The 15,202-nt window shown below is 37.3% G+C and overlaps 2 protein-coding genes across 11 annotated transcripts; one reads left to right on the plus strand and one right to left on the minus strand.

Moving 5' to 3' along the window:
- Positions 22-6,126, plus strand: LOC109709524 (serine/arginine-rich splicing factor RS2Z33-like). 2 transcript variants are annotated; one of them, XM_020231799.1, is made up of 7 exons: positions 22-115; positions 1,825-1,937; positions 3,621-3,660; positions 3,817-3,912; positions 4,355-4,551; positions 4,693-4,776; positions 5,637-6,126. In XM_020231799.1, the coding sequence occupies exons 2-7, from the start codon at positions 1,831-1,833 to the stop codon at positions 5,932-5,934; spliced, it is 822 nt and encodes a 273-aa protein (XP_020087388.1). In that variant the 5' UTR covers positions 22-115; positions 1,825-1,830; the 3' UTR covers positions 5,935-6,126. The 2 variants fall into 2 exon arrangements, with proteins under 2 accessions (XP_020087388.1, XP_020087389.1); XM_020231800.1 differs by having other exon boundaries at positions 5,640-6,126.
- Positions 6,284-13,955, minus strand: LOC109709522 (fructose-bisphosphate aldolase-lysine N-methyltransferase, chloroplastic-like). 9 transcript variants are annotated; one of them, XM_020231793.1, is made up of 15 exons: positions 13,803-13,955; positions 12,874-12,980; positions 12,535-12,598; positions 12,341-12,451; positions 12,142-12,201; positions 11,335-11,460; positions 10,496-10,565; positions 9,502-9,542; positions 9,296-9,376; positions 8,093-8,128; positions 7,733-7,816; positions 7,438-7,571; positions 7,026-7,114; positions 6,758-6,906; positions 6,284-6,485 (listed from the first exon to the last, which is right to left on the minus strand). In XM_020231793.1, exons 1-15 carry the CDS (start codon positions 13,914-13,916, stop codon positions 6,342-6,344), a joined length of 1,410 nt encoding a protein of 469 aa, XP_020087382.1. In that variant the 5' UTR covers positions 13,917-13,955; the 3' UTR covers positions 6,284-6,341. The 9 variants fall into 9 exon arrangements, with proteins under 9 accessions (XP_020087382.1, XP_020087384.1, XP_020087380.1 ...); XM_020231795.1 differs by having other exon boundaries at positions 12,915-12,980; positions 13,803-13,934; XM_020231791.1 differs by lacking the exon at positions 13,803-13,955 and adding an exon at positions 13,135-13,175 and having other exon boundaries at positions 11,356-11,442; positions 12,874-13,014.

Consider the following 15,202-nt stretch of genomic DNA (forward strand, 5'->3'; position numbering starts at 1 on the left):
AACCCACCGCGGAGGCCGCTCGACTAGGCCTAAAAAATCCCCCTGCGTGTGTGCTTCCTCTTGGGCGAGTGCTCGGGCGACAGCGAGGGTTTCTCTCTCCCTCTACGATCCCCAGGTACAAAACCCTAAGTTTGCCCATCTGCTCCGATTTATCTTAGTTCTCTTTGACTCTTCCTCGATCTCCCGTTTTAGTGATCTTATTGTGCGATCTAGCTCTGTATGCTTAGGTTTTTGGTTAGATCTCTATGAAATCATACGATATTCCGCTTATTGGGATTAAATTTGGAACAATTGATGTTTTGTAGCATATTAATTCCTAAATTTCTCTTGTCGATGAGAATTTTTGGATTCGAGTGGTTTCGCATGTATGTAGAAGTTGTTTGCTTTGTTTTAGCTAAAATGGGAGTATATGGATGGGTGATTTTTTGCTTTTTGCTTCTTTACCTTTGAGGGGTTGTTATTGCAGATTTTTTTTGCTGATGTCTTATATGTGGTGTCATTTTCGGTTGTTTGTGGTTTTCTAGCTGCTATTACATAGACATGTTTTTTGCTAGGATGAAGCTAAAATAAGTTTAATTAAACACTGTGTGAATTGCTACTCAGTAAAATTGCAGATGTGTGTGTGTGAATGTGTGTGTGTTTGCTGCTTCAGTTGATAGAAGAAGAGCTCATTATGATTTGGTGAGGATAATTCTTTATCCCCTTATTTGGATAGATCCCAGTTTCATATATGACGTACCGTGAAATATGTTCTGTTTATTATAAGTCGTCATGCTTTATCTTACAATTAACGAGCACTGTATAATCGTAGTCTTTGGTACCTTTCAAGACTAGGATATTTGGATCGGATTTGAACGCATTTGGAGGGTTTGTTTTGACTATGCTGATATTGTGCATCTTTGTTTACTTTTGTTTCCTTTTCTTTTCTTTTTTTTTTTAACTTTTCCTATTGTTTGACATTTTAGGTTTTTAAACCAATATTGGCTACATAATGTCCATGTTGTAGGTCTTCGATGCTGATGGCTAGAATGCTAGTTGTTTTTAAGAATTGGCCATACTGTTTTAGCTAGCAGAAAAATGAATCTAAACCTTGATTTATACCAATCCCGAGTCAATATTACATGTCATTTCCATTTTCCATCATGTCAAATGCAAGAACACTTGGAGCACTTCCAAGACTCTTAGCCACCGTTTGGTTCGGGGTTAAGTAAAAACTTGTTATTCTAGAGATAGAGTTAAGTTCAGGGTTAAGGTGGGGTTAGAGTAATTTTATGTTTGGTTGAGAATTGGGTTTAGTGCAGATATAGGTAAAATAGTGTTTGGTTGGAGTAGGTGGAATAAGAAGGATAGTGGGTAAAATAGTGTTTGGTTTGGTTGGAGTAGTGGGGTGGGGTGGGATTAGCTAACCCCACCCCCCAAATTGGGTGTTTGGAAATAACTTCAGGGTTAAGAGGTTATTCCACCCCTTAACTCCGAACCAAACGGGTGCTTAGGTATTTCCAAGTACTATATTATTCACCATAAGAAATTATGTACCTCTGTAAGTCTAAACATAAAAAACCTTCATGTTTAGTATTAAGCATGTCAGAATATACTTTTTACGAGGCTTTAAGGTCTTTCCACGGGAATCAAGTTGCACTAAGTAAAGTCATTTAAATTTGAATGTAAGGTCGGCATATGAAACCAATTAGTGGTTGTTTTTTTTTTTTTACAGGCATTAGTTATGAATCACCTTTGTTTTTACTATTGTATTTTAGTTTATGCTTTTTTAGCTCTTTTGTCTACTATCTGATGTTTCAGAAACTTTAATCCTTTTTTTCCCAGTGCAAAATGCCTCGCTATGATGACCGATATGGCAACACACGCTTATACGTTGGTCGAATATCCTCTCGCACTCGCACCCGTGACCTTGAACATCTTTTCAGCAGATATGGAAGGTAAGTGGGAAGAATTAGTACGCATTGTACTCATGCTAAGGAAAGTCTATTCTGCCTGTATGTTGTAATGAAAGTCACTGAGCGCCTTGTTATATAAGATAACAAAATGTGATATAAGATTTCAGAGCATTAAGCTGTGCATTGTTTCTATATATATATTCCTTCTCTTCTCTGGTACAATACACATATAAGAGCCCAGTATGAGGCTTATCACCGTCCTAGTGCAGGATCATACAGGATCATATAGCGAAATTTTGTCTTAGGCTCTTAGCAAGGCCACACCCAATCGCTATTGAAAGAAATATGGGTATAACAGACCATTCCAATTAAACTTATATTGAACAAGAAAGAATGCCATTGCTAACAGTTTCAACTTGTGGCGCTGTTACTAACAGCCTCCTCTTGCAATTAAAGGCTGGCATTCTTTTCCCCACCTCACCGCCTTAATATGCAAAACCAGCTTTGAGAACTATGCACAAAGCACTTAAATTAATGTAGTAGATTGGTCATTTTTCTTTGTTTGCAATGCTTTTTAAATGGTCACATGCATGCTCAGACAAGTACATTTCTTGAAGTTGCTTTTCTTTCTTTCTGGAAAGTAATATGTGCCAATGAATGCACTATTTAAACGTTCCCTTTTTCCCCCTTAATAATGGTGGATTAGTGGTGCTGATTCATGGTGTTGACATCCTGCTTATGCTGGTTTTAGCCACCTCATTATATTTGTGACTGCATGGTAAATCCTTTCTCCATATCTTGGAGCATATAATAGTTGGATCGAGAATGACTTAACATTGAGGCTAGTGACACATTGTGGTTCCACAAGGCATAGGCCTTTCAAGCCGATTGGGTTCATCTTTGTATACTTGAATGGTTAAAATGTATGATCTACCTATTCTATAGCTCATTTTGATGTTGGTACCTAAACTACAAAAATTTTGATTTTATTACCTAACTTTATAGTATGGTTTTTAAGTAACCTCCACATTGATCTGAAGAGGATTTTTTTTTTCTTTTTTTAATTGAATGTTTAGTAACTATTGGAACATTCTATTACTTGACAGAATATTTCAATGATTTTTCAGACGAGTAATGGAACTTGATGGAATTTTTCAAAATTAAAATATGATGAAAGGTGAGATAGCAGGGATTGTAGTGCTAGTCGGTATGGTCTAGGCATGAGTATTACCTGTGTTTCTTGTGCGAGTCCATGCTGCCTGTGCTGACCATGCTGACATGTGAAATGGGGCGTGCGCCAAGACGTGTCGACGTGCTGTACCGTGCCAATGCACACTGAAACACCTCGTGCTAGAGGCACTGCAATCCTTGTGAGATAACAAATAAAATCTTGAAAGTCGGGTACCCATTTCAAATTGTGGTATAGTTCAGGCAAGGTCTCTATTCGTTTTCCGTATTGCTTTTTGAAAACCTTGACCCCAGGTCTTGTGTGTTTTAATTCGAATGATCTTGTTGAAGGTTTTTGAGTATTTTGCCCAACCTGGAGGTCTAAATGGTGGGAGGGTGCCCTTGATGGATGTGGTGGCTACTCTTCCCAAGTTTATAAGAGAATTTGGTGATTCTTTCTTTATTCTAACTGCCTGTTTTTGTGGAGACTTTTGACGGGTGATACGTTTTGGTACTAAGTCATGACGGTTTTACTGTTTGTGGCAACCATTTCCGCAGAGTACGAGAGGTGGATTTGAAGCACGACTTCGCATTTGTTGTATGTAAAACACTCCACTTCTGTTGTTACTCATGTTATTCATTTATTCTGTGTTTTGTTTTCTTTGTAAACTCGTTAGTAGATTAGGATTGGCGCTTATCTATGTTGATCAAGTATAAGGCATCCTTTCTGTTTTTCTTGCTAACTGTATTGCAGGAATTTAGTGATCCTCGTGATGCTGATGATGCAAGATACAGCCTTGATGGTCGGGAATTTGATGGAAGTCGCATCACTGTGGAGTTTGCACGGGGAGTAAGTATAATTATTTTATTGAGAAGCTTTACTTTTTGTTGTTTTTCATACACATACGAATGTTTGTTTTTTTATGATGTGCTAAATTGCTGGGTTTTTTTTTTTTCATCTTTTCAGCCACTGTCTATCTGAACTTTATCATATTATGAAGAATCCAAGTTTTTCCTGTTAAATGACAGTTCTACCTCCTCTTAACAACTTTATTGTTTTGGTATACTTTATACAAGGTTCAAAGAGTCATTTTATTGGATAGTCACATGATGACATATTCTCTTTAGAAGGCATGGTTGAAATTGCAATATATGAGAAAATTCAGTTTTGATTAAAGTGTTAAGTCAGGGAATTTATCCAGAAGTATAATACCCCTTTTACTATTCAGCTGTCGATTCTTTTGGAGATTAATGTCTAATATGATATATTTTTTTTCTTTGGTGGGACTTAGGGTCCACGTGGCCGAGGAGGTTCACGCGAATATCTGGGTAGAGGACCTCCTCCCGGATCTGGCCGCTGTTTTAATTGTGGGCTAGATGGCCACTGGGCTCGAGATTGCAGAGCTGGGGACTGGAAAAACAAGTGCTATCGGTGTGGCGAAAGAGGCCATATAGAAAGGAACTGTCAGAATAGCCCTAGAAACCTCAGGTACTCACTCTAGCTTTTAGTGGGTTAAGTTGATTCCTTTTTTCCCCTTGTTCTCCCATTTTTCTTTGAATTTTTAGATGCGCAAACATTATGTTAACATATTTTTAAGTTGGAATCAAATTAAAAGAGATATGCCTGCAGACGTGAGAGAAGCAATTCGCGATCGCCATCCCCTCGACGTGGTAGGAGCCGCAGCAGGAGCTATAGCAGAAGCCGGAGCTACAGGTAACTAGCTTTTGGATTGTATCTTATTTCCGCTATAGTCGAGTACATATAGGCTATTATGGGAAGAATCAAGTCTTCTATATGGAACCCATTACTCTAATGGAATTGTTACCTCTAGAAGCATAAAAGTTCAACTAGTTGGTTTGCAACTTATTATGCTTGCTGACCATGCACCAATTGGAGGACAGAGGTATTTAAGGCCTCTTAGTGATGAACATATTTCATGCTTTGAGCTTTTAGAAGTATGAGCTTTGCCACATTCCGAGTTAAAAAAATTGTCACATTCCGAGTAAAAAACTGATGTATGCTGATAAGCGTAGGTAATGTTTAGCTTTTATAATTGCTTGCCGCTGCCATGCCCTATTTAAGTTTGACCATTTTTATGCTGATGCTTTATGCCTCTAAATTTGTGCATGTTAGCTTATGAATTTTTGTCTGTACTTGGAATCATTTTTTTCTGAAGATTTAACGTAGCATGCATGTGCATTGTTTGCCCTTATTGCGTGATTCACAGTTTAGGCTGAGTAGATTCTGTTTCCAATATTTCTTCCTCCCTGTAGAGTCCGAGGAATTCTACACTGTTGCACTTGCACCACTTCATCAATAACAAGCCAATCACATTCCTTCTTTTCAAACAAAAGTATAATAAAAATATTTTTTTACAATCATAATGGGACATATACCTCTAAAAGGATACATTGATTGGTTTGTTACGCCACATTACCAATATACCCGTTGCATTCTAGAATTTTTCGTAGAGTCCCCACTCTTTTCACTACCCCGCTATTACATGGTAGGCAGAACTTGTACCTCTTCTTTAATGCACGCTTTCTCACTCACTCTTTTTTCCTTTTGCCAAGTAGCCCTTCCAGATCGCCCAGGAGAGACCGTAGGAGATCTAGGAGCCAAAGCGACAGCAGGAGCCCCCCACCGTCCAGGGGGAGAGGCCGCAGCCCCACGGCTGCTGGCAGTAGGAGCCCAGAAAAGGACCGAGCAGGATCAGACTACAGCAAGAGCCCACTGGGCCGGGAGGACAGGAGCCCGCCTGAGGAAGACCAGAGGTCTAGAAGCCCTGCCACTAATGGTGGTAGCATGAGTCCTAGGGATGACGAGGAAAATGGCAATAATCATCGTGGGAGCGAGTCTCCTGAAAATTGATGGTCGAGCAATGTAGGTCAACTATGCGTTAATACACGAGGATGTGATGTCGTCATTATCAGCGAGATATTTGCTTACCCTTTCAGGTTTTAATATGAACTGACAGTTTTATGCTTGTTTTGATAAGTATGTTATTTGGTATTAGTGTTTGGTAACAGCTGCTTAAAAGTTTAGGAGTATACTGGTGGTGGATGTGGCTATGCTTTTTGCAGAAGCCCTGCGTCCTTGCAATAATTCTATGGGTCCTAAAACTGCTGTAATTATAAATTATTAATGCAGTATGAAATATCATATCAATTTGATAACTTATGAGGATTTAAATTTACTAGGTTAAATTTACCTTCTTTCCTTTTGTTATACACGGTTACCTGGTACAACAGTTTATAAATGAATCACAAGCTACTAAATTAGCATAGGGCGGCACAGTAATTGGCTAGCCAGGTATGTGCCGATCGCAGAACATGAAGCTCACCATTAAGGAGATCTCTTGCCATTCCTCTTCTAACGAATAGTGTAGTATCATCAACAGAAACTACAGAAGACTGGAGCACCTGCCAAATGTCAAAAGAATCGATGACAAGATATCTCGATAAACACCATGTTCTAAAGCTTCTGAGTTTCTAACCCCCCATTTTCCCTCTTCCAATTCCCGCTACTTCGGAAAATAACTTTTACTTGGAAAATAACTTTTAATCTGAGGAAAGTTGAAAGCATTGGTAGGAGTGAAAATGGGCTTCGCAATAGGAAATAGCGCTGAGGATCAGAGTACAAAAGACTGCAAGATAAAAGAACGGCTGATCTGATACCAGTTGATAATTTTTACCTTAATAGCGGCATCATGGTCCCGAACCATGCGCTCAACCCGGAAAAGCAATGTTCTATGGGCATGAACCTCTCTCTCCCTGTTCTTCAAAGGACGTCGAGCTAGCCGACCATCATTTTCAGCTGCCTCCAAAGCCATCTCTTCCAGGTCTTTAAGGATTTTAAGGGAACAAAAAAAAAAAGAAGCCAAATTTATCATCACATCAACCGTGCAAATGTAGCATGACGTTTTCCTTATACTCGCAAATGCAAGTGAGATGATTCAAAACCTTTAACTGATGTGGCAGATAAAACTCTAGCAAATGCGCGTAGAGCCTGCGGAATGCCCTTCCCTTTTCCTTCGGCAGATTTAACTTCCCTGCAACAATCAATTCTTGAATATTTTATTCTCTCTCCTTTTTTTTTAATGGCTAAGATTTGCCTTTTCTCAAGAATGAAATGTTAACAGAAAAAGATTCTCTTTACACGGTACTATAACCCCTCCCATTGCTGCCCTTTACCGTGAAACTGATAATCATCACTATAATAAAACTGGTGTAATCAATATAAGAGGAGCCTTTCATCAGCTTACGACATTAAAAGCTCATCTAACACCCAGTATGAACTTCTGAAATCACAAAATCATGAAATAGGACTCATGAACAGAAGTCAAATATCAAGTAACGAAAATACAACACCTACTTGATGATAAAAGGGCCTCTCGCATCATTAAAACCATCGCTCTTTGTTCCTCTAGGGAACCTATGCTTATTCAACAGCTCAATTTTCGCTGCATACAATGGGTCATGTGATGGTACATCCATCCATAGCTGAACCTGAAATCAATAGGCACTTCCTCCTTAAACCTGGAATATCCACCACTAGCAGCAAGCACGGGAGTCCATATACACGACAAAACATATATACTAGACATAACGGTTCTTATGAAACACAGAATAAGGCTACACATTGATTTGCCAGGGAACCAGAGAATTACCTGATCATAAATGTTGTTTGGAACAGTAAAACCAAAGTCTAGGAGGAGAGTAGCATTAGAGAACTTCCCATATCTTATCATAACCTGGAAACACAATTAACAAATTAAAATGATACTTACATTATTAAGACTTTGTCACCAATTCATTAAATGAACTTCAACATTGACTAAATAACGAGTTAAACTATAGGCTGCTTAAATCTTTGCCAGGAGGTCAAGCACAAGTTAGAAAAGAGAAAAGAAAATAAATAAATAAATAAAGCTCTACTACAGCCTCATGTAATTATTGCGAAAGATTTAACGAAAGCAAGAAAAAAAAAAGAAAAGAATTGCAACTAATGCAGTCGAGCAAAATGATACCGGTTCACCAACATCGTAATCCCTATCAGCAAGTACCTGAACAATGTTTTGCAAGCATCAATCAGAAACTGAATGCCTTGGGGTTTTATAAGCTTTTACCACGATCAGAATCAAGTAAAATAGATGGCAAGTTAGAATTTGAAGTCATAGAACTTACTTCATCCAACAGAAACATTTAAGATTAGCATGATGTACATAGAAAAGACTAGAAGAATGAACAAATTTAAAGACTATTTCTTGTTACTTACACCAGCAGACAGAGAGTACTATCATTTGAAGGACAAATCACATGAAAGCAAGCCTTCAACTTTTCAAACCTGAAATACAAGAACTTGGCATCCTAGAAGTGAATATTTTTTGTTTGCTTAAAAGAATCCCACAACTTGTTTAATTGCATATTTGTCCACTCCAAAGATTCAAGTATGTGAAAAACATTAGCTGATATTAGGTATTTATAAAACGAATTTTCGCATCCATAAAATTTAAGCTACTTCTTCACTGACTTGTCGTACATACAAGTATTCTTATGATACCACTGGAAATAACAGCCCTCACAATTCAAAGCAAGCATGTGGTCATCCTGGTTAAGGTCCAATTTATGTCCAAATAGCTCATAAGCTCATTATTATCACCCAAGCTTTTCTCCAATATTATAAAACTGTCTACAGCCCAACTGAAAAATGGAGGTCTTAATAACATAAATTGACTTCTGCAGTTGACAATACTGGCATCAGCCCTTCAGAAACTACTTATACTTTCCAGTAAATAAAACACAAAACAATAGAGTCTTACCATTTTCAGTCATAAAACCAATTGGTATAAACCAAAGTTCTAAGTGCCCATCGGCACGGACCGTATCCACTGTGCCAACAAGATATCGGCACGATACAGACCCCGTGCCAATGGCACAGCTTAAAACCCTCTATTCTTTAAATTAGTAAGTGATTTCCTCAATAAAGTTCAAAAGATGAGATAAAAAGACGTAATAAATAATTTGAATATTTTGTTGCTAAAGAAAATAAATATTTCATGCTATTATGTGCCGGCACACAAGAATTTTTTTGACCGACACGCACCGTGCCGTACCGTGCCGGCAAGTTTTCGGCACAATCCCGTGCCACGGCACTTAAATCCTTGGTATAAACTTCATTCATGAGTTGGCCAGCCAAGCAGGAAATCGAATGAAAAAAAAGAGACAAGTACCTCTGAAATTTCTTTGTAGTCATCACTTAATAACAGGGAATCTGAAGTACCATCGTGATTTAGGAAATCTGCGAATGGGATCTACAATTGGCTATTCAGATTGCGAATATGAAATGTAACGCATCACATATTTTATCCTTCACACACCAAAGAAAAAAGAAGAAAAAAAGACGTACTATAAAGAAAAGGAAGTCAAGGAATCATACCAAAGATACACCTTTTGAAGTCTTCCAAGCTCGAGATGAAACTGCATGTTTGCAAAAAAAAATTAGCTTAAGATTTGGCAAAAGAAATAGACAGGAGTGGAATGAAGCATATATTGTTCAATCATGAAATCCTGTACAATAAGCAATATGATCATAAAAATTAGGGAAAGTTTAAAAACTTCCCCTAGGACTTGCCGTGAAGTTAAGAATGAGCATGCGATAATCACATAACTTATTTTAATTATAATAAATAGGGATTGAATTCTTTAATTTTATTTATTCTTCTAATATATAGCTGTTGGATGAGTCACTTAATTGCCACTTTCTTTGTTCGAAAATCATTTTAACAAGAGGTGTTAACAGAATACCAGAAAAAGCAACCGTAGTAAAGCACTCACTTTGAAATACATGGTGGTAAAGTAGAATTAAGTTCCAACAGTTCAAAGCAGAGTAGAAAAGGATGAAACAAACACTCAACCTGATAAAACTGATGGTTAAACTTTATCATATGACACTTCAGCCAAATACACTAATGCTAACATGTATGTCTTCAAAATCCCTAAAGAATTTCTACTATATTTAAACACACATACAAAAGGTGGGACAAGAAAGCACAAAGGCACCCAAAATCCCAAGTTCACAAGTTCACAACCTATTTGCCAGGCCAATAGCTTCTAACTGTAGGAAGGCTCAGGTTTTCACCTATCGGGACACTAGATAACTACTCCTAAATAATGTGAAATTTGACATTTCAAAGGATAGAAAAATCTCATGATATTCTAAGATACAACAAATATGTAAGATCTCAGCGCCGTGAAACTGCTTAAGTTCACCTTTCACAGTAAGCAAAAGTGCCAACAAATCAACCTAGTGTAGGGTAAAGGACAAATAGTTAGAATACGTTGCAACATTACATTATAGTAAAGTATAAACACTTATTCAACATTACGGACTTTAGACGTTGCAATAATAACCAAGTGCAATTGTAGCTTACCCAAAGCACATGCATGCATGAAATTCTCCAACCTGATGTCACCAAAAATCTGGGGGAAACACTCCAAAGCCTAAAGATATTTAAATAATAGATCAACCAACTAAAAATGGAGAAATTTTAACTTTAACTAGAATAAGACAGTTTGAATCATCATCATGAACGAATAGTATCTACATAAATCATCAAACCCAGGTGAACTTGCATAGGTTTGCTTACTATGTAAAACTATTCTATTATATTGTGCGCGAACTGCATGACATAATTCTATATATGCTTTTGAGAAAGGAAGAAAAATTAGAAGAAACAAGAAAAAAAAGAAGAAGCTGATATTAAAAACCTGAAAAACCAAATGACAATATTTTATATTTGGCCCATGCATTACATGATTAATAGTACGACTCTGAAAACTGCATTACACTTGGCAAAAGTGCCATCAAAGATCAAAAGCAGCTTATAGAAAGAAATTAATACCTCTTACTTTCCATTACAGAACCGATTCTGAACCATATGATTTCAGCTTGATCTTTTCGCTCACTTAGAAAGCAAATCTATACTAGATAATAGTTATAGCAATTGCATCAAAACAGGCACTCAAGTCCTATCATTTCTTTGCTATCCATGGTTAAGCCCTCATTTCTATACAATACCTAAGGGTGTCTGTCAGCAAGGAAGAAATATGTAAGATAAGATGAATATTTCTAAGATCCTATCATCTACAACTAAAAAAATCATCTTAAAGCATAAATTTGGGACAAGATAGCCAAAAGACAAAAAATGGAAGAGACACAGATGTAAGATAAGCTAGCAACTAAATGAAGATCTTAGAAAGTATTACAAACTGGTTTAAGAGCAAAAAATTCCTTCTCAATGTTTGCTTTGTGCTCAATAGTTTCCTTGTAAACTGGGCTTTGACTTATCATCTGCAGGTCATCTTCACTCCAGAATATCTGTAATGTAATATAAAACTGCAATACTCAATATTAACAGTACTGCAGTACCGAATGTGATTTCCTAGTGCTAAAATAAGACACATCAAAAAATAATGAGGGAAGATGCAGAAGCCACAAGAATAACATCCTACCACATTTTCATATAAAGAACAAGAATTTCCAAGCAAAAACCATTTATAAATGAAAACACGCATACTATATTCAGATATAAGAATTTTTAAATTGTATGTCTAGCAGTTTGATAATGCTTTTTGCCTTTCTGATATCAACAGACAGTACATGCAGCCCATGTTTAAACATGTACTTCTTGTAGTACCATATTCTTATAAATCTTTACTAACTCTAATTTGTAACACAAAAGTGAGGATGTAAGCCGCTATGAAATCCCGTTCCCTCCAATTCTAAATGAAAAAAAGGAGAGAAAATGACAGCGAAAATTTTGGATAGCCACAAGCTAACAACCTTGTTTACTAAATGCCATTTAGTCTTGGAAAATAATTTTTTCCAGTTATTCAAATCTTGCATTTTCATACATAATGATTGTGGGGAAAAGAAAACGCAGCACAATATGTAGGTCAATTACTAGCTAAAATGTAGGTATAATTGCAATTATTGAGACTATAATTGCAATTATTGAGACCATTTCGCAACAACCTTTCAACTGCTGAGCAATTATCATTATCTTAACTGGAGTACCGTGTTATGCATCTCATCCATTTGAGGGAGACTAGTAATATAGGCCGCCCATCGAGATTCCTAATGAAGAAGAAAAAGATGATAAGTGGAATATCGTGTTTTCCAAAATAACAGAAAATTAATGTCACACAGTAATCGGCCTCAAAAAGGCAAGATTAAACACGAGCTAGAATGTAACACATTTTCAAAAAACTAATACCATTCCCAGTTTCTGCTCTGCCATAAGTACCACGGCAACACATGACACACTTCCAACACCATAATCAATAAACGGGGAGATTTCCAAAGGGAATTTATCTGAAGTGAGATGCTGCATAATGGAAGTCAATTACAATGCCACCACCCCAAATAAAACGTCTGGAAAAACAGGTGCAGAAGAAAATTGGAGCTTACAACACTGTAAGGAACCTTCAGCATACAGTCTCCAGCGTGTATTGCCGTTGATGCATACAATGATCTGCATTCAGTAAAAGACAGATCACATGAATTGGCATCCCATTGTATAAGCGCATAAAATTCACATGTATAACTTGTGTTGTGAGACAATGAATTAGTTCCACCCTGCAATAAAGAGTTGAAGGAATCAAAGCAAACTAAAGCAATCAAGAAAACAACACAAGAAACTATGAAAAGAAAAAAATTCAAAGTTAGAATCGGACAAAGCAAGTTCGAGAGTAAAGTGAAACAAAGAAAAAAAAATCAACATAACATAGAAAAGAAAGCACTTATAACCTGCCAAAGGCAGAATTTCCAACCGATAGCACCGAGGATACCTCAGTGCCTGCTTTTTGTTGCAACCATGGCAAGAATTCACAGCATTCATTGTTTATCTGGCGAGCCTGAAAAGTAACAAAGAGATAACAGAGTAATTCCCTGAAAATTTCAAAAAAAAAAAAAAAAAAATCCTAGTTACAACAATAAGAAATGACAGTGCAAGATTATGGTAATTTTAAAATATGGCTAACTCTCAGAAGATGATCTGTTACAGATAACCTTTGAAAGACAAAAGAGCATGGCATTGGCCATTCTACTAATAATCTTTCTTGGCTGAACAGTTCCCAATATAGACAGACACCTTGGAGTTCAAAAAGGCTAACACTTGCGATTACAAACAGAGCTACGCCTAAGGCATGGTAGATTTCACAAACTTTCATGATGTTAATTGGCATTTCAGGTGCAATAGACCTTCCAAATATTTACTTCTTGCAACTCCAATTAATGAATGAGATTACACAGAACATGGCGATAACCAATTAAACAACTATCACAAGCAGATATGACTTCATGCAACAAGAAACTTATCAAACGATATCTATTTGATCAGTATCTAAAATCTTCAACAATCTAATGCTCCGTATGATGCTTATAGTGAGATAAAACCGTTAATACAAGACCAACGATCAATTGGATCGTCCAAACAGCAAAATGTGACATATCTAAGCCAAAGTAAACAATAAATCGTAATCCACGAACACCGAAACCCTAATCTGGTCGAACCGATCTCAAGCAACCTAATAGATCAACGATCCGATGAATCGGCCCCACGAAATTGTCCATCTCGCCAAAACCACCACAAGAACTCGCGATTTTACGCTCTCTCGATCACGCTAGGGTTAGTGCGACGAAATTGGGCGACGGAGAGAGAGAGAGAGGAGACGAACCTTCGAAGAAAAAGAGTGTGCGAGAGAGGAGAGATCGCGACGGAGACGAGGAGATGGAACGATCGAGGAGAAGCGGAGGAGGGAGTGACGAGCGATTCGAACTCCGGAGACCATTCTCGCACTCTCCTCCCTCCACAATTCGAGCCATCAAAGAAGATACAGTGGCCCTTAAATAGGGTTGTTAATAGGTCTGGGCTTGTTTTAATGGACCGCATTTGGGCCCATGATCTGATAAATTAGGAATTAGGAAATACTTCATATTAGGTTCTGGCCTAACTCGGCCTATATACAACTGGGCCTATGATACGGAACACGCTGATGGAGAACAAATTGGTGCCTGCACCCGGTGCACCACGCTAGTCCGTGCACCCACTGGCGTAGTCAATATTCGGTCTCAGTGCGAGAAGCCTTAGATTGGAATTTTTGTATATGCTATATAAGGACAAGTAGTTGACAGCCCTATTTATCTAATTTTCATCACAATGATTTGTATACCGCAACTTAATTAAGTAGTATTGTATTTCATTACAGAGCTTAATGCATTCTAAATGAATGTCGTAGTCAGCATTCGGCCAATAAATAACCGCTTGTTGACGCTTTAAAAGTTGCGCCACGTGGTGAACCAAAATGCACCGTGAGCATGGTTCCTGAAACCAGAATAGACTACATGTGGTGCACCGGGAAAAGAGAAGAATATACTTGAAACTGAAAAGTGATTAAAGTTTATACGGTTAGGATCGGTCGATAGTGGTCTACAAAATCAGGCGCGTGGCAAATCATGGGAAATAACTGAATAAATGGGCGAATTTATAAATAAACGAAGAACGCCCGACAAAGGGATCTTTTTCTCCCGAGAATAAGAAGACTTTTTTTTTTTTTACATTTTTCACTTTCTAGAAATAATTTACTTGTAATCTTTTCGTCTTTCTTTACATTTATTGCTTTTTCCCAGGAGTAGTTTTAGAATAATTTTTCTTCATATCAAACGCTTAGCGACAACTTTCTCTTATAAACATTATCCTTTTATTGCAACCGAAGTTATTGTGTAATATTGTTTCTTAATTGCAATATATATATATATATATATATATATATATATGTATATATATATCAACAACATTCGGCTCTTCAGTCGAACCAAAGTTATTGCGTAAGATTGAACTTGGCTGATTTGATACCTCATCAGCTGAATTGATTGATTCAACTGTAGGCACAGACTTCGAAGATCATCATCCAATAGCCACTTCACTCCTTTGCGCGTTTTTCGAAGGAAGACGTTGACCAAATCAACGGTCAAGAAATTCGGCTCGCGGCACCGGTATTATAGTTTTTGTGGCGTCAAATTGGAATTTTTGTATATACGATAAAGATAAGTCGTTGAGAGTCCACTTATCTTAAAT

The sequence above is a fragment of the Ananas comosus genome, linkage group 4, assembly GCF_001540865.1.
Source record: "Ananas comosus cultivar F153 linkage group 4, ASM154086v1, whole genome shotgun sequence".
Taxonomy (NCBI): Eukaryota; Viridiplantae; Streptophyta; class Magnoliopsida; order Poales; family Bromeliaceae; genus Ananas; species Ananas comosus.

Bases quoted from the DNA above. Each gene is read 5' to 3' on its own strand.
- LOC109709522 (XM_020231793.1), bottom strand. From the start codon at position 13,916: ATGGTCTCCGGAGTTCGAATCGCTCGTCACTCCCTCCTCCGCTTCTCC. The intron at 9,543-10,495 runs GTAAGCTACAAT...GCAAACATGCAG, and splicing joins CATGCATGCATGTGCTTTGG to TTTCATCTCGAGCTTGGAAG. The intron at 6,486-6,757 runs GTAAAAATTATC...GACATTTGGCAG, and splicing joins ACCATGATGCCGCTATTAAG to GTGCTCCAGTCTTCTGTAGT.
- LOC109709524 (XM_020231799.1), top strand. From the start codon at position 1,831: ATGCCTCGCTATGATGACCGATATGGCAACACACGCTTATACGTTGGT. The intron at 3,913-4,354 runs GTAAGTATAATT...GGTGGGACTTAG, and splicing joins CTGTGGAGTTTGCACGGGGA to GGTCCACGTGGCCGAGGAGG. The intron at 4,552-4,692 runs GTACTCACTCTA...ATATGCCTGCAG, and splicing joins AATAGCCCTAGAAACCTCAG to ACGTGAGAGAAGCAATTCGC.